General features: G+C 39.7%; 1 protein-coding gene across 1 annotated transcript; it reads left to right on the top strand.

Annotated features, from left to right (window-relative positions):
• The first annotated feature begins 177 nt into the window (after positions 1–177).
• pcnp (PEST proteolytic signal containing nuclear protein) lies at positions 178–21,537 on the top strand. Its single transcript, XM_086006938.1, has 5 exons — positions 178–283; positions 3,049–3,287; positions 9,533–9,607; positions 11,792–11,847; positions 17,564–21,537. The coding sequence occupies exons 1-5, from the start codon at positions 238–240 to the stop codon at positions 17,685–17,687; spliced, it is 540 nt and encodes a 179-aa protein (XP_085863064.1). The 5' UTR covers positions 178–237; the 3' UTR covers positions 17,688–21,537.
• Positions 21,538–22,440: the final 903 nt, after the last annotated feature.

Raw genomic sequence — 22,440 nt, 5'->3', positions numbered from 1 at the left:
TCAGCCTTGAACATACTCAACCACTGAGCATCCACAGCACTTTCGGGCACTGTGTGTCTCCCTGTTTCTAATTGTAGATCTCACCCCTCATTTCTATGGTGATGACAGGCCCAGGATATGTTGTTTTGGAGGCCAGTTGTAATGTCGCCTGAAGTGACCAGTTGAGAGGGGCTGGAAGTGACGCCAGCGCCCCGCCCGCTCCCAGTGTGCTGTTGGCGGTTTTAAAGTTCATTGAAAATGGCGGAGGAAGCGCGCTCGGAGCTGGAGAAACTGCAAGATGAAGGTGCCGGTTCCTAATCTTTTACTGCACAGAGCGCGGCAGGATGTATAATTCCACACACACATATCATATTAGTGAAGGGAAGAAAATAATGTTTAAAAAAAACACAAAGCGCCCCGGAGGAGGCGGCGGCTCTGCAGCCAGTGCGGGAAGTGGAGAGGGCGAGCGAGCGAGCGGGATCAGCAGGCAGGCCTCGAGTGTCCTCCCCACTCGACAAGAGGCCCCTGTTTGCTTCGCGCCCTGGGCTAAAGTGCACTTTTGCTAGCATAGGTTAGTCTAATGTGCTAAAAAAAATTTAAAAGTGTAAATTTCATTTTAAACGAACGATTTATTAGGGATAATTGCTCAGTAAAATTTAACACACATTATAGTTAAAAAGAACAATAACCATTCAGACTTAAAAAACACAATTATCCACTACTCGGAATTATCTCTACTGTGACAGGACTTTTGCCCTTTTTTTTAAACAAAGCGATTTTTTTTTAAATTGCTGTGATATGTGGGAACTAACTTCTGCCATTCTTCGTCGTGTACTCTTAGTGGAGTGTTTAAACAAATTGCCTGTAACTTAATAAAACTTTAAATAAACCTTAACAAATGTAATTAAAATTTGATTGGCCGGGGTGATGATGCACTCCAGTCCCCGTGGCGCCCACCAGTCGCGAAAAGCCTCAAGTGTGCTGGCGGACACCGCGTGCTCCATCTCCAGGGCCACCTCTTCGTCATGTGACGTGAAATGCAACCCATTGGCCAATCTAATTATGACCTAGTGTGTGTTTAATTGTAGTTCAAATTATTTGGTTAAAAAGTAGGTACACTAAATATAATGTGGAGTATGAGTTAGGGCATACAGTTTTGTTATCAATAATTGATCTCATTTTGCCAGCTAATGTCTTACATTGGAATGGAGGAAATTTTTTGTTTTCATTATTTTTTGAATAGTATCTGAATTTCAATTTAAGTAACTGAATGGAAGCATTTAAACTCCAGGCAAGAATAGCTGTTTGACAGTTACAACAAAGTATGCTTTTGTTAGAACTTTTGTAACAATTTGTAATCTTGTACATGGCATCTTTTTAGTTATGCTCAATTATTTTATATAATGTATGTAATGACTGGTAACTTGTCACAAAATACTGTGTAAAAACAGCGCTGGATACATTCAGTGATTCAGGGTTTTGGTAACACAAAAAATCCAGTAGGACCAATACAGTACTAGTTTTGATTGATCAGTAGCCCAGTAAGATAGAGCATCCTTGTTGCTGCTTTGTACTACAACTTTGTACTATAACGGTGTGCTTGAGAAAATACAATACTTCACCTGGTGGGGGTAAATGAAGTTAACAGACAACGTGAGAATTTAGAATATCTAACTTTGAGGTTACGTGCTCCAACTTGATATGAAAGACTTCCAGATGTTGATATGAAAGACTTCTAGATGTTAACCGTAGGACTATCTTCAGCTTTGTGCAACATATTTTTGTGTAGAGCTACTGTATATAGTTTTTCAAATAATATATGTTCTGTTTAAAACTTTTTTTAATTAGCCTGTTGGGAGAAAATTTGGTTAAATCGCATTTTTTGATTAACTTACTAAAATTTTTCTGGAATTAGTCTTGCAGGAGGAAACTGCTATAAGCAGTAAATAAATGTGGAGAGTCACAATGATTAGAAAGTCAAAACAGGCTGTTGGAATTGTGTGTGTTGTATGAGTCTCTACTGTTGTATCCATTTCTGGCTGACTAACTATCAGATAGGTTAATAAAAAGAATACTAACTGGCTCTTTGGCCGATTCCTTGTCAGGAATGCAGAGGCTATTTAATAACAGGTATGTGATATTGGGGAAAAAAATAGGTTGATAGTTAAAAGCATTTGAACTTGAAAATTATTTCTGCAAATTACTTGTTCAAAACCAGGAGGAATTTGTTTTTTGAAAACTGGCAAGTCTGAGTTTAAAACTAAAAGTAATTATTTCTCTTGGAGCAACATTTTATTCTGCAGTAAATGATCTATGCTTGTAAAACTATTTAATCTTTTAAAGTTTTTAAGTGTCATTATTTGCCATTCTGGATTTTGTCTTCAGAATTAACATTAATTTAATCAGATTTCAAACTGATTGTCAGAGATTTGAAGAATTATATCTCATTTTTAATTTATCTAATTACTGGAACTAAATGTATACTGTTGGACATTACTACTGACTAGTAAGAAATGAAAACTAAGACAAAATCAAGATTCTCAAAGTAGAAACTGAAATTGCTGCAACTGTAGTTCTCAAAGTAATTGACTATAACTTGCCTATGTGAATCATTTTGTTGGAATTGCTGTCCATCTTGGCACTACTTTTGGTCACCAGTTATTTTAGGATGTTGACATTGTGGTGCTGTGAAGTAAAAATGTTCTCCCAACATGGTTTATAATGTAACACCTGAAAGTCTACAATTTATACAGTACATGGTGAATGTTTGCTCAGTGTGGACCTTTGGTCTACCAAAATTTGTACTGTTTTGGTCCTGTGAATTTTCTCTCGGGTCCAAGAAACAGGAGCACTGGATTAATCCTGCCCTGAAACTGAAATATAGAGTCCATCCATCTGAACTGGTTTCTCAGTGCCTGCATCTACTGTATCTGACAAACAGTGGAAGAGACTGCTGGTTCAGTCAGTGCACACCCACAGAAGCTCCCTAAATACTTAATGAGGTTGCTACATCCGTCAAACTGCTCGATAAAAGTATCTCATCTTGGTAAGTTGTTTCGACTCCACCAGGACCAGAAGAGAAGGCAGAGAAAACTGTGAAAACTAAGACTGTTTCTTCCAGTAATGAAGGAGAAAGTTCAAGTCGAAGTGCAGAGAAAAGAGCAGCTGATGAGAAAAATCAAGATGACTCTGCTGCTGGGGATGCAAACAACAAACCCACCCCTGCAAAAGTCTCCAAAATTGGGTTTTCAATAGGAAGTATGGCCGTAAAGAAACCAGCCCCAATATCCATCAAATTAGGAGCAAATGTAAGTAAGATGATTTATTTTGGTTTTTCATGTGTCGCAAGGGTATTTGTGGTTTATCACACTGGATATTGCTAATTGTAGAATCATTGTATTTATTTAAATGGCGCTAATGGGCAGCACTTTTGAAGCATTGGGTATGCTTTGCACCGGAAGGGAGGGGAAGTTCAGAACCAAACGGAGCATAAACTGAGATCGGCATAATTCAAGCAGAGGAAGTGGGGCTGGTGATGTAAATCTGAACCTCTTATGAACATTAAAACCATATTACATGATTGCATTAAGCACCAAATGAAATATAAATGTAATTCCAACCTTCAATTTTAACCTAGTTCTGCTAATGGCCTCCTACTTGAGAGAAATGTAATTCATCTTAAGTATATGAATAATGTAGAATTAAAAATGTTAATGTTTTAAAGTTGTGCTGAGAATTGTCGCATCTTAATTTCCAAATGCAGTTTATCCCTAGAATGTTTAAGCGATAGCTACTAGGAAGTGAGGATTCTCTGTGTAAATTTTGGACGTTCCATTTAAAATATTGCATTGATTAATTTTAGTAAGAAATGTAATATTTAGAATTTGCAAAGACAGCTGAGCATTTGAATTAGGGAAATAAATTATTGTAATAACTTGTAAGATGGTTTTGATGCTGATATGAGATCTGTAAAGTCTTATTACCAGCCCAAATTTGGATTATACTTGCTCTAGTGTTGAATATATGCACATAGTATATTTTGGTTTATTCTTTTGGAATCATTTGTACAATATTGTACTCTTCAAGCTTTTTAGGAAATATACAGAAAAGTGGGATAAATTGAGCATTTTCAAGACCGAGATCGATAGATATTTGGTAGGTAAGGCAGATAAGGGATACAACAAAAGCGGATAAGTGTAGTTAAGGAACAAATTAGCCATCGCTAATTGAATTGCGGAACAAGCTCGAGGGGATGAATGACTTATTCCTGTTCCTATGTTCTGACTTCAAGACATAAATGCACAGACATACTCCTCATTAGCAAAATGAGAGTCCCCATTGATGATCATGTTTGCAGTTGAGGGTGGGGGAAAAGGTGGTAAAGTGCATTTAAAAAAAAAAAAAATGCATTTTCCAATGGCTCAGCAAGTTTATCTACTGTGTTGCTGAGGTTTATAACCCAGGAAGGTCCCAGGTTTGATCCATGGTCTTTGTTGAGTTAGCTAATCTGAACTGGGGTTGTGGCACTAAAATTGGCCTTGGCATTCGGGAGTGAAAGAACAGCTTGACCTCTGCTGGAAATGCATATCTATGAACATTGGATGAGGACGAGATCAGGTTCAGTTATAGTGCCCCCCTGGAGTTGAATACTCTGTCAACACCCACTGTAAAAAGTAAAAGAAACCATTACCGTTTCAGTAAAACTGCAGATCAATTCTAGTAATTATTCTATTATTAATTTACCAGTTGCAACCACATAGGATATAATACAAGTACTTGTTTGTAATTCTCCAAATGGTACATTCCATGTCAATTGTTTTGGGAAAGCATCTCCATTCTGTGTATCCAAAGTAGAAATCACTGGCCAAGTCACTCTTGCTCTCCTTTCAGCGGTCAGGCAGCTTTGGGGGTCTGAGACCAGGTTGCATATTCAACTAAAAACTGGTGGCGGACCCTTGTTTGGAGGTGGGTGGGGGCAGGGGAGGGAGGGAGGAAAGATTGAAATAGGTAACACCGGTTGAAAATCCAAGAAGCAAGTTAGAATGTGAAACATGTAGTTGCACTTCTGACCAAACTAAGTCACTCCATAGTGAATAATTCCTTGGTGAATTTCCTTATACGTGATTAAAATGAATAGGATTTTAGATTTTATTTATACCTGTCTTAGTATAAGGGCGTTAATTGGAATGTTTATTTCGGGTTTAATTCTTGCTTTGTGCTGAATGATCTGATATCCGCTTGAGAGCGGGAGCAGCACATCCTTTGTGAGGGGGGCGGGAAAGCATCAGCCTGGACTCGTGTACCAAATAGTTTGGGCCACATCATGACTCGTCACTTTTAGAAGAAGAGGAGTGAAAATTGCGAAAAGAAGAAAATAATATCCGTGATTTAGGGACCTAGCACAGGTCGATTGGGAAAGGCGATTGCAGGTAAAGCAGTAACTGAGCAACGGTGGACATTCGGAGAAGAGAGAGTTCGGATACAAACTAGGCAGATTCCTTTGAAGGGAAAAGGTAGCGCATCCAAAGCTAATGCGCCCTGGATGACAAAGGAACTAATAGTTAAAATAAAACAAAGAGAAGGCTTATGACAAATGTCATGAGCAAGATTCAGTTAATAACCAGGAAGATTATGGCACGTACAGGAGGAAATTGAAAAAGTTAATACGGGAGGCAAAGAGAGGTTATGAGAAGATTAGTAGGTGGCATTAAATTTATAAACAAAGTGTAAGAGGTTAGGTAGGGGAAAAGTTAGGCCTATTAAGGACACAAAGGGAAATCTTCATGTAGCGGCAGAGGACATGGCTAAAGTATTAAATGAGTACTTTGCATCTGTCTTCACAAAGGAAGCGAATGATGTGAAAGTTACACTAAAAGACGAGAGCGAAGTTATGGAAGGATAGTAGTAGATAAGATGTACTAAAGATTAGCATTACTGAAAGTTGGTAAGTCGCCGGGTCCAGATAAAATGCATCCTAGGTTGCTGAAAGAAGCAAAGGTAGAAATAGCAGAGGCATTGGTCACAATCTTTCAATCCTCATTGGATACAGTAGTGCCGGTGGACTGGAGGGGTGCTAATGTTATACCACTATTCATGAAAAGGGAGAGGGATAAATCAGGAAATTACAGGCCAGTCAGCCTACATAAGAAATAGGAGCTGGAGTAGGCCCTTTAAGCCTGCTTCGCCATTCAGCAAGATCATGGCTGATCTTTTACCTCAATTCCACCTTCTCGAACCATCCCCATATCCCTTAATTCCCCAAAATTTATTGACCTCTGTCTTGAATATACTCCGACTAAGCATCCACAGCTCTCTGAGGTAGAGAATTCCAAAGATTCACAACCCTTTGAGAGAAGAAATTTCTGCTCATCTCAGTCCTAAATAGCTAACCCCTTATTCTGAAATTGTGACCCCGTGTTCTAGATTCCTCAGCCAGGGGAAACATTTTCTCAGCATTAACCCTGTCAAGCCCCTTAAGAATTTTATATGTTTCAATTAGATTGTGCCTCATTCTTCTAAACTCCAGGAAATGTAGGCCTAGTCTACTCGATCTTTCCTCATAGGGCAATCCCCTCATCCCAGGAACCAGTCTAGTGAACCTTTGTTGCACGCCCTCTAAGGCAAGTATGTCTTTCCTTAGGTAAGGAGACCAGAATTGTACACAGTACACCGTGTGGCCGCACCAATGCCCAGTATAATTGTAGTAAGACTTCTTTACTCTTATACTCTAATCCCTTTGTAACGAAAGCCAGCATCCTAATTGCTCGCTGAACCTGCATGTTAACTTTGTGATTCATGTACAAGAACACCCAGGTCCCTCTGAATGCAGACATTTCCCAGTTTCTCTCCATTCAAAAATTATTCTTTTTTTTGTTTTTCCTACCAAAGTGGATAACTTCACACTTCCCCACATTGTATTCCATTTGTCATGTTCTTGCCCACCCAGTCAACCTGTCTATATCTCTGTGTGTCCTCCTCACAGCTTGCTTTCCCACCTAACTTTGTATCATCAGCAAACTTGGATACGTTACACTCAGTTCCTTCATCTAAGTCATTAATATAGATTGTAAATAGCTGAGGCCGAAGCACTGATCCTTGCGGTACCCCGCTAGTCCCTTCATCTAAGTCATTAATGTAGCCTAACATCGGTGGTGGGGAAGTTATTGGAAACCATTATCGGGGACAAAATAAACTTTCATTTGAAAAGGCGTGGGTGATTCAAGGGGATCCAGCGTGGATTTGTTAAAGACAAATCATGTCTGACTAACTTGATTGAATTATTTGCTGAGGTAACAGAGAATGTTGATCAAGGTCATTCAGTAGATGTATATATGGACTTTCAGAAGGTATTCGACACAGTGCCACACAGGAGGCTTGTTGAGATGGAAGCCCATGGAATTAAGGGGAAAGTGGCAGTATGGATACGACTTTGGGTCAGTGACAGGAAGCAGAGGGTGGTGGTGGATGGATGTTTTTCAGATTGGGAGGTGATTTGCAGTGGTGTTCCCCAATGGTCAGTTTTGGGTCCATTACTCTTTTCACTGTTTATAAATGACCTAGACTCGGGTGTAAGGAGCAGCATTATAAAGTTTGCAGATGATACGAAACTTGGCAATGTAGTAGATCATGATAGTTATCGGCTTCAGGATGACGGACAGGATGGTGAAATGGGCAGAAGCATGGCAGATGGAGAAGTGTGAAGTGATGCACTTTGGGAGGACTATTATGGAAAGACAGTTTACTATAAATGCCACGATTTTGAAACGTGTAGATGAGCAGAGAGACCTTGGTGTCCATATACACAAAACCTTAAAGGTGGCAGGGCAAGTTGATAAAGTGGTTAAAAAGTATATGGGTTGCTTGGGTTTATAAATAGAGGAATAGAATATAAAAGCAAAGAGAACATGCTAGAACTTTACAAATCACTGGTTAGGCCTCAGCTGGAGTATTGTGGGCAATTCTGGGCACCACACTTCGGGAAAGATGTAAAGGCCTTAGAAAGGGTACAGAGGAGGTTTACCAGGATGTTACCAGGGATGAGGGACTTCAGTTATGAGGAGAAGTTGGAAAACTTAGGACTGTTCTCCTTGGAACAGAAAAGGTTAAGAGGTGACCCAATAGAAGTTTTCAAGGTGATGAGAGGGTTTGATGGAGTAAATAGAGAAAAACTGTTCCCTCTGGCAAGTGGGACAATAGCCAGAGGTCAGAAATACAAAATAATTGGCTAAAGGTCGAGAGGAGAGATGAGGACAATAGTGTTTTGTTTTATATTGGGTCATCCTAGCAATGCATCCTAATATTCTACTTGTATTTGCTGTAGCCTCGCAGCACTGGTTGTGAACTTTGAGACTTGTGTACTATAACATCTAGGTCCTTTCTTAACAGTCTTTAGTTCATAACCCTGCATGGTATACACATGGTTGGCATTTGTGCTACCCATGTGCATAACGCCACACTTATCTATATTAAATGACATCTGCCAGACATGGGCCCATTTCTCCCATTGTATCTTGATCTGATTATAGTTGTTTTTTTCTCACCCAAGATTCGAACACTGGCACAAATCTTTGTGTCATCTGCAAACTTGCAGACAGTTCCCCCCCCCCCCCCCCCCAAATGCCTTCATGCAGATCAGTAACAAAGATTTTTCTTGGAACAGAGACACCTGGGGGTTTATGTACACAGATCATTGAAGGTGACAGGATAAGTTAAGAAGACTGTTAAGAAAGCATATGGAATCCTTGACTTCATTAATGGAGGAATAGAGTACAGAAGCAAGGAAGTTATGTTAAACCTTTATAAAACACTGGTTAGGCCTCAGCTGGAGTATTGTGTTCAATTCTGGGCACCACACTTTAGGAAGGATGTCAAGACCTTAGAGAGGGTGCAGAAGAGCTTTACTCGAATGGTACCAAGGATGAGGGACTTCAGTTATGTGGATAGACTGGAGAAACTGGAGTTGTTCTCCTTGGAGCAGAGAAGGCTAAGAGGAGATTTGAGAGAGATGTTTAAAATCATGAAGGGTTTTGATAGAGTAAATAAGGAGAAACTGTTTCCAGTGGCAGAAGGGTCGGTAACCAGAGGACACCGATTTAAGGCGATTGGCCAAAGAACCAGAGGCGACATGGGGAAACTTTTTTTTACACAGCGAGTTGTGATCTGGAATGCACTGCCTGAAAGGGTGGTGAAAGCAGATTCAGTAGTAATATTCAAAGGAGAATTGGATAAATACTTGAAAGGAAAAAGATTACAGGGCTATGGGGAAAGAACAGGGGAGTGGGATTAATTGAATAGCTCTACCAAAGAGCTGACACAAGTGTGATGGACTGAATGGTCGACTTCTGTGTTATATCATTCTATGATTGTGAAGAACAACGGTCCCAACATTTACCTTGCGGGGCTTCACTGTTGAGGTTACTGTGTTTGAGGAACTACGGTCTAAAACACAAACCTGTGACATCTAGTTGGGAAACTAGTTTAAGACGGCCCTTTTTTTTGGCCTACGGTGATCTATTTATCAGAACTGAAGTGTATGATCTATTCCTGTTCTCAGAAACCAAAAGAAAGTCCACCTGTTCTGGCTCCAAAGAAACCTTCAGTTGCAGCAGTCTTCAATGAAGATGATGATGTAAGTTTTTTTTTAAACAGTCTTATATTGTGACACTGGAGCATCAAATCTATAAAATTGCTAGTGCTGGAATTCGGTACTGTTCTGAGAAAGCAAGAGAATAATATTTAGAATGGAGCATATTCGATATTGCATAAATAAATAAAAATCTCATAGATCCACTTAATAGTATTGCTTCATCTTGCTGGGCTAGGACTAGAGCTGAATTCTGGCTCCAGCATTCGGGCTGCCTGTAAACTGAGGCACAAATACCACAAAGCAGCAGGTCTACTGAGGGCCTTGTGAGAAGTGTTGCAAGTGCCATTCCCCGAGAAGCTCTCTTATGCAGCCACTGAGCTGGTAACTTTGAGGTTCTTCTGTTCATGAGCGGAATAACCCAGCTGACAGCTACAACTCTATTTTGTTCTGTATTTTTTTGCGTAAAAACAAAAACAAGCTTGCCGCTATATTACAGCTGGTAGCAACTGAATTTAGGAACAAATCACTGAGGAATTGCTGTCCTGTTACAAACCAGTTGGGATCAGACTAGGACCAAGTAGGAGGACAAAAAAAAGGGCTTTGTTAATGCCTATGAGATCCTAGGGTTTATAGAGGCTTAGACTATAAAAGCAAAGAGGTAAAGCTAAGCCTATACAAATTGTTGGTTAGGCCACAGTTAGTATATTGCCTAGTTTTTAACATCCTACTTTAGGAAAGATGTAAAGGCCAAGGAGAGTGTACAGAAGAAATTTACAAGGATGATACCAGGGAGAGTGGCTTTAGTTGGAGAAACCGGTGCTCTTTTTACTAGAATAGAGGTCAAGATATCTTTTAAGAATTAAGAATGACGGGTCAACACTTCAGTCTTGTTGTATGTTTTAAAGAAAGAACAAGCCCCTTTCACATCCTCAGGATATCCCAAAGCACTTGATAGACAATAACTTACTTTTGAAGTGTAGTCACTTTTGTTTTGCAGGTAAATATGGCAGCTAATTTATGCACAAGCTCCTGTAAACAGCAAACCAGTTTAATGACTGGTTCATTTGTTTTGGTGGTGTTGGTGAGGATAAATATTGACCATGCCACTGGGAGAGATCTGTTTTTCTTTGAATATCGCCATGGGATCTTTTGTATCCATCTGAACAGGGAGATGAGGCCTTGGTTTAAGGTCTCATCAAAATGGTTAGGTTCTAAATCTAATGTAATGGATTTTGCATATAGGTCACCTGTGGTGAAGAAAAATTATAATCATTTGACACTTTTAACATAATACTTTAAAGGTCAATTCTCTTTATCCCAAATTTGTTCAATAATTTTTATGGTTAAAATGAATAAATAATATTTACTTATGTTCTTAATCCAGAAACAACAGAAGAAATAGGAGCAGGAGTAGGCCATTTGGCCCCTCGAGCCTGCTCCGCCATTCAATAAGATCATGGCTGATCTTCTACCTCAACTTCGCTTTCCTGCGCTATCCCCATATCCGATTCCCTTAATATCCAAACGTCTATCGATCTCTGTCTTGAATATACTCCAGAGGGATAGAGAATTCCAAAGATTCACAACCCTTTGAAGAAATGTCTCCTCATCCCAGTCTTAAACCCCTTATTCTGAGACTGACCCCTAGTTCTAGACTCCCCAGCCAGGGGAAACATGCTCACAGCATCTACCCTGTCGAGCCCTGTGAGAATTTTATGTTTCAGTGAGATCACCTCTCGTTCTTCTAAATTCTAGGGAATATAGGCCTGATGTATACTGATCAGAGGCTTTTTAAAATGATGTTTCAACACCCATCCAGGCATTGCAGCCTCCCCATGTAACCAGTGAAGTTTTTTTTGGCAGCTGCATTTTCCTGTATTTTGATGCTACTGTTTCACATGGGAGAACCTCAAGCTTCTGTGTGCATGGTGTCATAGCTAAATGACTAATTGGCATGCTAAGCAGGACAGTCAGTAAGATTTCCTATAGAGGATGGCTTTTTTAATGGTGACTATAATTGGATTGTTGCATCAGGAATCCAGGGAATGTGCAAAATTTCTGCTGGATCTTCTTGATGGCTAGAATTTTTGTGCCAAGAATTTGGAAAACTCAATTCTTCCAACTTTATAAAGTTGACTTATTTAACTCAGTTTAGGCTTGAACTATAACACCTGTATTATAAAAGATGGGTTAGTGGTTAATGGAATCTTTTTTTTCTGCCTGCAGAGTGAGCCTGAGGAAATGCCCCCTGAAGCAAAAATGCGCATGAAGAATATGGGACGGTAGGGTTTTAGTAATTTCAACTATTAAGGTTCAAAACATGAAAGCCATAACTCAATGAGCGCATCTATTACGCTATACCAGTGTGACATTGTTAGGTAGCCATCTGTTGTAAGAGTTTTCCTGACTTTCAGACAAATTCTATTGTAAGGGGAATAGATAGGCGTTTCTGCAGTCGCAAACGAGACTCCAGGATGGTGTGTTGTTTCCCTGGTGCAAGGGTCAAGGATGTCTCGGAGTGGCTGCAGAACATCTTGGAAGGGGAGGGTGAACAGCCAGTTGTCGTGGTGCATATAGGCACCAACATTGGAACCGGTTCTGGGGGAGGTGGGACCAGTTCAAACCGGACGGTTTGCACCTGGGCAGGGCTGGAACCGATGTCCTAGGGGGAGTGTTTGCTAGTGCTCTGGGGGAGGGCTTAAACTAAAATGGCAGGGGGTTGGGAACCTGAGCAGGGAGACCGAGGAAAGGGAAACAAGGATAAAAGCAAAAGATAGGAAGGAGAAAAACAAAAGTGGCAGTCAGAGAAATCAATGGCTTAAATCAAATGTGGCCACAGTAAATAATAATTCTAAAAGGTCTAAGAACGTTAAAAAAACAAGCCTGAAGGCTTTGTGTCTTAATGCGAGGAGCATTCGTAATAAGGTGGATGAATTGGCTGCGCAAATAGAGGTAAACGAATATGATTTGGTTGGGATTACGGCAACGTGGCTGAAGGATGGCCAAGGCTGGGAACTCAACATCCAGGGGTATTCGATATTCAGGAAAGATAGGCAAAAAGGAAAGGGAGGTGGGGTAGCATTACTGGTTAAAGAAGGGATTAACACAGTTGTAAGGAAGGATATTAGCTCTGATGATGTGGAATCTGTATGGGTAGAATTGAGAAATACTAAGGGGCAGAAAACGTTAGTGGGAGTGGTATATAGACCTCCAAACAGTAAGGCAGAGGTTGGGGATGGCATTAAAAGGGAAATTAAAGAAGCGTGCAATAAGGGCACAGCAGTCATCATGGGTGACTTTAATCTACATATAGATTGGGCTAACCAAATTAGTAACAATACTGTGGAGGAGGAATTCCTGGAGTGTTTACGGGATGGTTTCCTGGACCAGTATGTCGAGGAACCAACCAGAGATCAGCCATCTTAGACTGGGTATTATGTAATGAGAAAGGATTAATTAGCAATCTTGTTGTACGAGGCCCCTTGGGTCGGAGTGATCATAATATGATCGAATTCTTCATTAAGATGGAGAATAAAGTAGTTGACTCAGAGACTAGGCTCCTAAATTTTTAAATAAAGGAAACTACGATGGTCTGAGGAGCGAGTTGGGTGGGATTGATTGGGGAATGGCACTCAAAGGGCTGACGGTGGATAGGCAATGGCAAACATTCAAAGACCGAATGGATGAACTACAGAATTTGTTCATCCCAGTTTGGCATAAAAATAAAACAAAAAAGGTGACTCAACCGTGGCTAACAAGGGGAATTAGGGATAGCATAAGATCCAAGGAGAGGACATATAAATTGGCCAGAAAAAGCAATAATCCTGAGGATTGGGAGCAGTTTAGGATTCAACAAAGGAGGACAAGGATTAATTAAGCAGGGGAAAATAGAATATGAGAGTAAGCTTTCAGGGACCATAAAAACTGACTGTAAAAGCTTTTATAGATATGTGAAGAGAAAAAGATTGGTGATGTCAAGCGTAGGTCCCTTGCAGTCAGAATCAGGGGAATTTATAATGGGGAACAAAGAAATGGCAGACCAACTAAATACATATTTTGGTTGTCTTCACAAAGGAGGACACAAATAACCTCCCAGAGATGCCGGGGAACATCGGGTCTGATGAAAGGGTGGAACTGAAAGAAATCAGTATTTGTAGGGAAATGGTGTTAGGAAAATTGATGGGACTGAAGGCCGATAAATCCCCAGGGCCTGATAATCGACATCCTAGGGTAGTTAAGGAAGTGGCCCTGGAAATAGTAGATGCATTGCTGGTCATCTTCCAGAACTCGATGGACTCTGGATTGGAGGGTAGCTAATGTTACCCCACTATTCAAAAAAGGTGGTAGAGAAAAAGCGGGGAATTATAGACCGGTAAGCCTGACATCGGTAGTGGGGAAAATGCTAGAGTCCATTATAAAAGATGTAATAGCAGAGCACTTGGAAAGCAGTGACCGGATCGGACAAAGTCAACATGGATTTACAAAAAATAAATCGTGCTTGACTAATCTACTGGAATTTTTTGAGGATGTAACTGGTAAAATAGATAAGGGAGAACCGGTGGATGTGGTGTATTTGGACTTTCAGAAGGCTTGCAATACGGTCCCGCATAAGAGATTAGCGTGCAAAATTAAGGCACATGGGATTGGGGGCAAGGTATTGACTTGGATAGAGAACTGGTTGGCGGATAGAAAGCAAAGAGTTGGAATAAACGGGTCATTTTCCGAGTGGCAGGCAGTGACTAGTGGGGTACCGCAAGGATCGGTCCTAGGACCCCAGCTGATCACAATATATATTAATGATCTGGACGAGGGAATTGGATGTAATATCTCCAGATTTGCAGACGACACAAAGCTGGGTGGGAGGGTATGCTGTGAGGAGGATGTCGTGAAACTCCAGTACGATTTGGACAGGTTGGGTGATTGGGCAGAAACATGGCAAATGCAATATAATGTGGATAAATGTGAGGTTATCCACTTTGGTGGCAAAAACAGGAAGGCAGACTATTATTTGAATGGCAATAGATTGGGAGAAGGGGAAGTGCAAAGAGACCTGGGTGTTCTTGTGCACCAGTTGCTGAAGGTAAGCATGCAGGTGCAGCAGGCGGTTAAGAAGGCAAATGGTATGTTGGCCTTCGTAGCAAGAGGGTTCGAGTACAAGAACAAGGATGTCTTGCTGCAGTTGTAGAGTGTCTTGGTGAGACCGCACCTTGAGTATTGTGTGCAGTTTTGGTCGCCTTACCTGAGGAAGGATGTTCTTGCCATGGAAGGAGTGCAGCGAAGATTCACCAGGCTGATACCTGGGATGGCAGGAATGATGTATGAGGAGAGATTGTGTCGATTGGGCTTATACTCACTGGAGTTTAGAAGATTGAGAGGGGATCTCATTGAAACCTTTAAAATTCTGTCAGGCCTGGACAGACTAGATGCAGGAAGGATGTTTCGGATGACCGGGGAGTCCAGAACCAGGGGTCATAGTCTAAGGATAAGGGGTAGGCCATTTAGGACTGAAATGAGGAGGAATTTCTTCACCCAGAGAGTGGTGAACCTGTGGAATTCTCTGCAACAGAGGGCGGTGGAGGCCAGTTCATTAAATATATTCAAGAAGGAGCTGGATATATTTCTTAAGGCTAAAGGGATCAAGGGATATGGGGAGAAGGCAGGGACAGGGTACTGAATTTGGATGATCAGCCATGATCTCATTGAATGGCGGAGCAGGCTCGAGGGGCCGAATGGCCTACTCCTGCTCCTATCTTCTATGTTTCTTGTGGCATCCTCTTTTAATCACAAAACAAAAATGATGCTTTGTGGTTATGAAAATGTATTGTAAGAAGGCTGGGTTTCGGTATCCTGATAAATATACACTGAGGAACCAGATGAATCCTTACAAAGGAATTAGGATTTACCACCCAGCGTAGGTCTAGGGATGAATGATCCATGACTCAGCTTGCCGAACTGTTGCATTTAACTCGGATTGGATCAAAATGAATTTCATTTAATAACTCTCAGTTAGATTATCCTAATTAGGTTTAGTCAATCTCCTTCCTTCCCTGGGATGCAGGAGTTAGTCGATGAGTTGATGAACCCCTTTGTGGTGGGCCTATCTGTTCCACTTGGATATTTGGTTCCGACTCAACCCACCTTAAACACCAGTGACGATAACTGAGCTGGCTTCACTCTCTCCTTTCTCTGAACCTGGGCACTTATAAAGTTAAGTGACATTTTTCTTTGCTTGCAACTGGCTGGCACTGTACCCTACTCCCAGTCCTAATAGCTCCACGGGTGGAGCTATTAGGACAACTCCTCTGTGTCCACTACGTAAAGGTTCCCATAGAAGAAAGTGAACCCTGGTGAACTGACAGAGAGGCGGCTTCTTCTGCAAAGATGGAGAGAGGCAGCTTGCTCTTCCTAGAAGACTATTACAGGCTGTCTACCGATTGTCGAATAGTGATCAGCCTGTGGTGTAGAACCCTCTATTTTTATATCTTAATTTTAAAGGGAAGTCTTCCTACATTCATTTAACCAATCCAGGTGACACCGGTGCCAGAAGGTCAGGCATGCTGCTTAGAATTAAATAGATCATTTTAAGCATGCCAAATAAAGTTCAGTTGGAAGTATGTGAATAAAATGTTACCAATGCATATTTTTGTTTTCTTTTACAGATTATATTCACTAAAATTAGATTTACTATAATTTTCACATGCTATAATACACCCTTAAAATTAACTTTTTATTCCACTAAAATAACATGCCTTATATTGTATTTTTAACAATGCACTTGTGTTATTAATTTGATGTTTGCAAGCTCGAATCATTTATATGCTTTAGATAATATTGTGAATGGTGTGAAGCTGTAATAAAATTGACTGGCTCTTCTAGTATTCATCAACCATAGTTAACTAACTGCAAATGTCAGTAATACTTAACATAAGAACAAGAGCCACTCGAGCCATTCAATTAGATGGTGGCTGAACATCCACTTGATTTACCCACCGTTGCCCATATCCCTCGATACCATTGCTGAACAAAACATTATCAATCTCATTAACATTGTGAATGTTACTTATAACTGTTCTTGCATATTCTCTACAATCTTGCCAATATCAGATTAACGCCACTAAAATATAATGTGCAAGCCAGTAAAATCCAAAAGTAATCTGAAAGGTTTATAAGGAACATTGTTACAGTATTGCTCCTATTTTAATTTTATTAAACAATTTTTGCTGGCAAGTACAATAAAATAGCTTTGAGTACTTGGCTTATTTTTTTAATATGTTGCGAAAATTACAAAGTGGTAATTTTCGCAAGTCCTGCTGTCAAAGCCATCTGATTGAATTCAGTGATCAGTGCTCATGTAAATGTTCTTGAGTATAACTTAAGAACTGCGGTAACCAAAAGGACTCATCAAAAAGGACAGTTGGTTACTTAATTCTAAATAATGTAGTTTAATAATAGAAACTGTTGCTAAAGTTGCACATTTTTATGTATATCTGAATGGGGAAAAAAAGCATTTGCAGAGATTGCATGTAAACATTTTTCAGCTAATTCCTTGTAAGCTTTAGACCTCGTCTTGAAATGGACAGGGAAAACTGAAATCTGTAAGTTTATGTAAGCATCAAAATTGAATGGAAATGATCTTTGTTTTAAAAAAGAAATAGTTCTGTAGCGTACAACTCTAGCATTTTTTGTATGTTGGTGTTCAGTTAGCATGGTTTAAATAAGGAAACAAACAGCTAGCATTGCTATCTCCTTAAATGTCAGTTGAGCAGCTTTAATAGTAAAATGTAATCATTCACTTGTATTATGTCTTCTACATTTTTATTAAACAATGATTTTAAGAACCATAGATTGTGATGTTGGGGACTATGATAACTTTTATAAATGAATAATTTATAAGCTCCCACTCTGAGATTGAAGCACTTTTTTACAGGTTAAAGTGACACATTAATACATTTATGCACTCAGTTATGCCTTTTGGTCATTTACATTGTCTTCCTGCAGAGAAACACCAACATCAGCAGGACCAAATTCCTTCAACAAAGGAAAACAAGGATTTTCTGACAACCAGAGGTTATGGGAGCGGAAAATGAAAAGTCAGCTGCGGAATTTTGGAGACGAGGACTAAATGCCATTGTTCAAAAGCCAGCGTTGAGTGAGATGTGGGAGGTAGAAAGGAAATTTAGGGTTTAAGATGAGTTCAAACCCTCCAGAATGCTTTGAAATGGAAACCATTTTCAACGATAAGTGTATAATGTATACTTAAAGACTGTCTCACTATAAATTGTAATGAGTGCAATGTGTTTAGTAAACAGTAGATAACCCTTCATACAATTTCATTGGCGGGATATTTTGACACAGAAGTTGACATTTAGATCTTGTGTCATCTCTCGTAGCTACCGTTGATTATTTTCAGTGTGTCGCAGTGGGCTATTTGGTTTGGAGTGCTTTAAACTAACATATCTACAACTTAAAAGTAGCAAGGAAAAGTTTAGTTAATTTTCACACCATTGAAAAGTTCATGGTCACTAATTGCATAGCTCCTGAGAACAGTTTTATATTTTTACTGTGGGAGGGATATTTTTGGTTTAAGCAAATTTCATGTCATGCAAAAATTTAAAACCTGCCAAAAAAATTAAAATTTCCTCGTGCCACACCATTTCCCAGCAAGAGGGTGGGCTAGTGATGTGTTCCTAGGTTGTGTATAAACTCGAGTAGGAATAGTTTAACTTTCCCATCGACTGTTCTATCCTTGTGATGCAGAACAGGAAATCACTGTGTTTGGAATGGCAGGGGCAAACTGTGCCTTGCCACTTCATGCACATATCAGTACTCCCATATTATTCCATGTCTTTATTTCGGATTATTATTAATGGGGTCACGGTATTATGTGAAATACGAATGTTATCATTTGGCATGCCCCATTAGAGTACAGTGAACACCATTATTCCTATTCTCACAAGATACATGTCCAGTGAGAAACAGCTGGCAAAACAACTGCAAGTAAGAGCAGATTAGGAGTTTGAAGGTACAAATTAAAAAACTCACTATTTATAATTAACTGATGCTGTTGTATCCACATGAATCAGTACAGCCACAGCTTTGCTGAAATTCTTACTGTCCCATCCTCGGGCTTCAAACGTCTTGTGTATTAGTTCTGCTGTACAACTACGATAAATAATAAACTCTAAACATGGATGGTGTTACTGTTCCCAGTGTACCACATGACATTCTACCATTGGTAACTCAAACATTCGAGGTTTAGAATGCTCATCTTCTGGGCTCTTGCACTTTTGCTGAGTCCAGTAAATTTACACATTTGTTTCATTCTATTCTTTGGTGTACTGGAACCCCTGTTCTTGTATTGGGTATCCTAGTTCTGTCTTTGGGCTCACCCTTCAAAAATCTTAACAGCAGGCCTTCCTTTTCCAACTGCAGTGCAGACTGTCTGTAGCAAGCTGTATACCCAGCTCGATGTTTTCCGTTGTATAGATCTGCCAGAAATATGAAGGTTAGGAATAACATCCTTGGAGAATAATTGAACTAAGATCTTTGGTGAAAATTTTATCTGTTTGCTATTTGTAATAAAATTGTACTGTCATTTATAAATACATTTGCAAGTTTGCTACACACGGTGCACAGAATAAATATTCCCTGCTAGACACTTTTTCTATTCAAGAGAAAGCTTATTGTGCTGGGTAGTCACATCCTGAATGCTATATTAAAAAAAAAAATTCAGTACTTGTACATCATGATGTGGGTAGCATTAATTTCCCCATTCATAACATCACTGGACTGGGCCTTCATGGTGTTGGATTGACGAAGAGGGCACTCTACGTCATCTGCTCTCAGGCTGTTTTTATTTGGTTGTTTTAAAGTGCATGCACAACACCGTAAGAACACGTGATGGTGAAATGTCTTAAGTGTAGATTTATCTCCCTTTACAACTGTATATTACAGGTACTACATGCTTGTTTCCATTTCACACAATATTTCTAGGATTGTGTAAGTATATTTAAATTTAGGCTACCTTCATGCAGTAATCTTTTTCAGTAAAAGCATTTTTAGTGAATTATAGCTGAAATTGATGCCGTAATGCACTATTCGTGCAAGGAATATTTTGCACAACTTGAGGTTGCCAGCAATGTAGTGCAAAATTAATTTTGCTGAGACAGTTGCTTCTCTACATCTAAAAAATAAGGAAACCCAAGTTTTAAAAGATTCTTTATGGGGTTTATTAACCTTTTCCCACTAATGCATAAAGCATTGTTACCTTAATGATCAAGATCTGGAACCTCAAACAGACACCTGTGACACCTATGTGCCACTCTTCGCAACGTGGCACTGCTCTTTCTGTAGGCTGTTTAGGGGGTACAAGATAGCCTAAAACGGAGACTGTGCAGCCTTCATAGCATCTGGTAAATTGGGGACAGTTGCCTGATATGTGAGATGGTAGCAGTAAAATGTGATGGTCAACATTTGTACTGGGGGAGAAATCAGCATTCTTATTCCTGCTCATTATTCAGTGGCTTCTGATGCTGGCAAGTGTGTGTGTGTGTTCATGTCATGTGAGGAAAAGATCAAACTAGTCTCTGGGATTGACTAGCCTGTCAACATTCACTGAGCTTGCACATGAAGAATGGCCACTTGGGTAAGGTACTGGAGAGCTACTAATGCCCATACTTTTTTGCATGAAGTATTTCCTCATTGTCCATTGGGGAAAATAACAATATTCACTGACTTTTTCTAAAAACTTAATTTCTCATTCCATGAGGCCTTCCATATCTGCTCTTCTCACCTTGAGACCACTCCAGTTATATAATATTTTTCACAGGTTGTCTCCTAGATTAGTGTAAAAGTTGCAGCCTCCAGTGTAATTACTAGTGTCGCTCTGGGAGCTTCCTTGTCAATGAACTCAAGGAATCAGCCTGGGGTCAATATCTTTACACTTATATTTTTTCAGTTGGAAACAGAGGTGTAATTTTGAACACAAACTCTCTCCATAGATGATACTACATAGATAAGCTATATCAGTTGAATTCAGCTGATACTGCTTACTTTTCATGGACTGTGCTGGAAGTGTGCATGTGTGGATGTCCGATAAGGAAAGGATCGGGCTTGGCTATGAAACCCACCACAGTTCAATAGCATGCTGATGCTCACTGTTGAGACTCTCACATGAATAATGGCCAGTTAAGTGAGGTACTGAAGGGTGCTTGACACCTGTGGAACATATGCCAACAAGGAGTCATTGTCTTCAGGAGAGGAGGGGAGAAAAATTGGTGATAATAGGGAAAAAACACTACAAGAAGAATTTCTTGCAATTAAATTCCCTTTTAACAAATGGACTTGTCTGGGAGTATCAAAGGTAGTGGAAGATGTGAGTTTACTGTAGTTTTTTTATTTGCCTGTTTCAGTGAGATTGTATCAAAGTTTTAATAACTAGATCACTCAAAACTGTTCAAAAACATTAAACTACAGTGCTTTGTTGCTGCAATCTTTGCAATTCAGTACTCTTGGGTACAGGAACTTAATGATAGCAAACTACGACATTGGCTACAGTCTTCACAGTGGGTTGCTTTGCGGCATTTGGTAACACTATGAAGACACTATTCAAACTTTCTGAATTGCAAAGATTGCAGCCGCCAAAGCACTGCAGTTTAATGTTTCTGAACAGTTTTGAGTGATCTAGTTATAAAAACGTTTGTAGAGACCATAACTCAGCCCTAAAATGGTTTTTGTATGAGTAACTTATCCTGTCTTAGTATATATTTAGTATTACACCACAAATCTGTATCTGTGGTATTGAGCTGAGCACAGAAATTATTTCAGAGCTTTTGTGGCAGTTCTGTTAACGAATCAAATCATTTGTATGCTTTTATGGGTCATTTCTGTTGATTCAGCCTGGCAGAAGGGAGGGTGTGTGTGTGTTTTTTTTGCTCTTTCTCCTTCCTTTTCCCCTTTTACCCCCCCCCCCCCCCCCCTCCCAAAAAAAAGTCTCTGCAGGTAATTAGTAAATTGCTTGAAATGGGTTTTGGCCCACTTGGGGAAAAAATGTTATTTCATGTTTATATTTTTCAGATTTCTCCCACCCAATCCAGAATAGTAACAAAGCTGGAAATCACTCAACGTGTGAAAGCTGTGATAGAAACAGTTCTTCACTTCATGTATAGCAGAAGAGATTGAATTAAACAAAATAAAAAAATTTCACCTAATTTCCCCCCAAAACATTCTTTGTGCTGACTTACAAAATGCAATTTACTTTACACTTTGAAACCCCTGCAGTCGTAAATGCTACACAAAAATATTTTTGTAAATTATCAAGTACAGTAATTCTTATCTGAGGTATCAGATTGTAGGCATATACTTAATTTGATTTTCTTTTTACTGGATACTAGGCAGATTTTTTTTTTTTTTTTTACTTTGCAGCAGTTGATGGAATGTGAATTGAAGCAATGCCAAATGAGCAATTTGTTTCAAACGGCTGGCTATTGAAGAATGCCTTTCAGATGGCCAGAATTTATTAAAAAATCATAATTGCCTTGACCTGCTAACCTGCTTCTTATTTTCCTCCAGTTATTTTTCTTCTTCTGTGTCCCTGAAACCATGCATGATTATCGGGGTAGGCAAGCAACCTATTCTGAAATCCTCTGCTGCCCTGACCAGCAGCTAAGTGGTGAAATGGTTGATTTACCGTCGAGATGTTTCCTCCCCCAGATGGCCAAAATGAGTTCAGGAACTTCACTTGCAGGGAATCACAGGTGCAAATGCAGACCGTATGCAGGATTTAAACGTTAAAACTTGCAGTATTTTCAGATGTTAGAATTGTTTTTCTTCATCTCCTGTAAGACTTGTGCTGTATATAAAGAAGCTTCTGGTTG

Source organism: Somniosus microcephalus, chromosome 14, assembly GCF_052327205.1.
Source record: "Somniosus microcephalus isolate GS21.2 chromosome 14, FLI_Smic_1.0, whole genome shotgun sequence".
Lineage (NCBI taxonomy): Eukaryota > Metazoa > Chordata > Chondrichthyes > Squaliformes > Somniosidae > Somniosus > Somniosus microcephalus.
The sequence above is the reverse complement of the archived record's forward strand: the minus strand, read 5'-3'. Positions and strand labels throughout refer to the sequence as shown.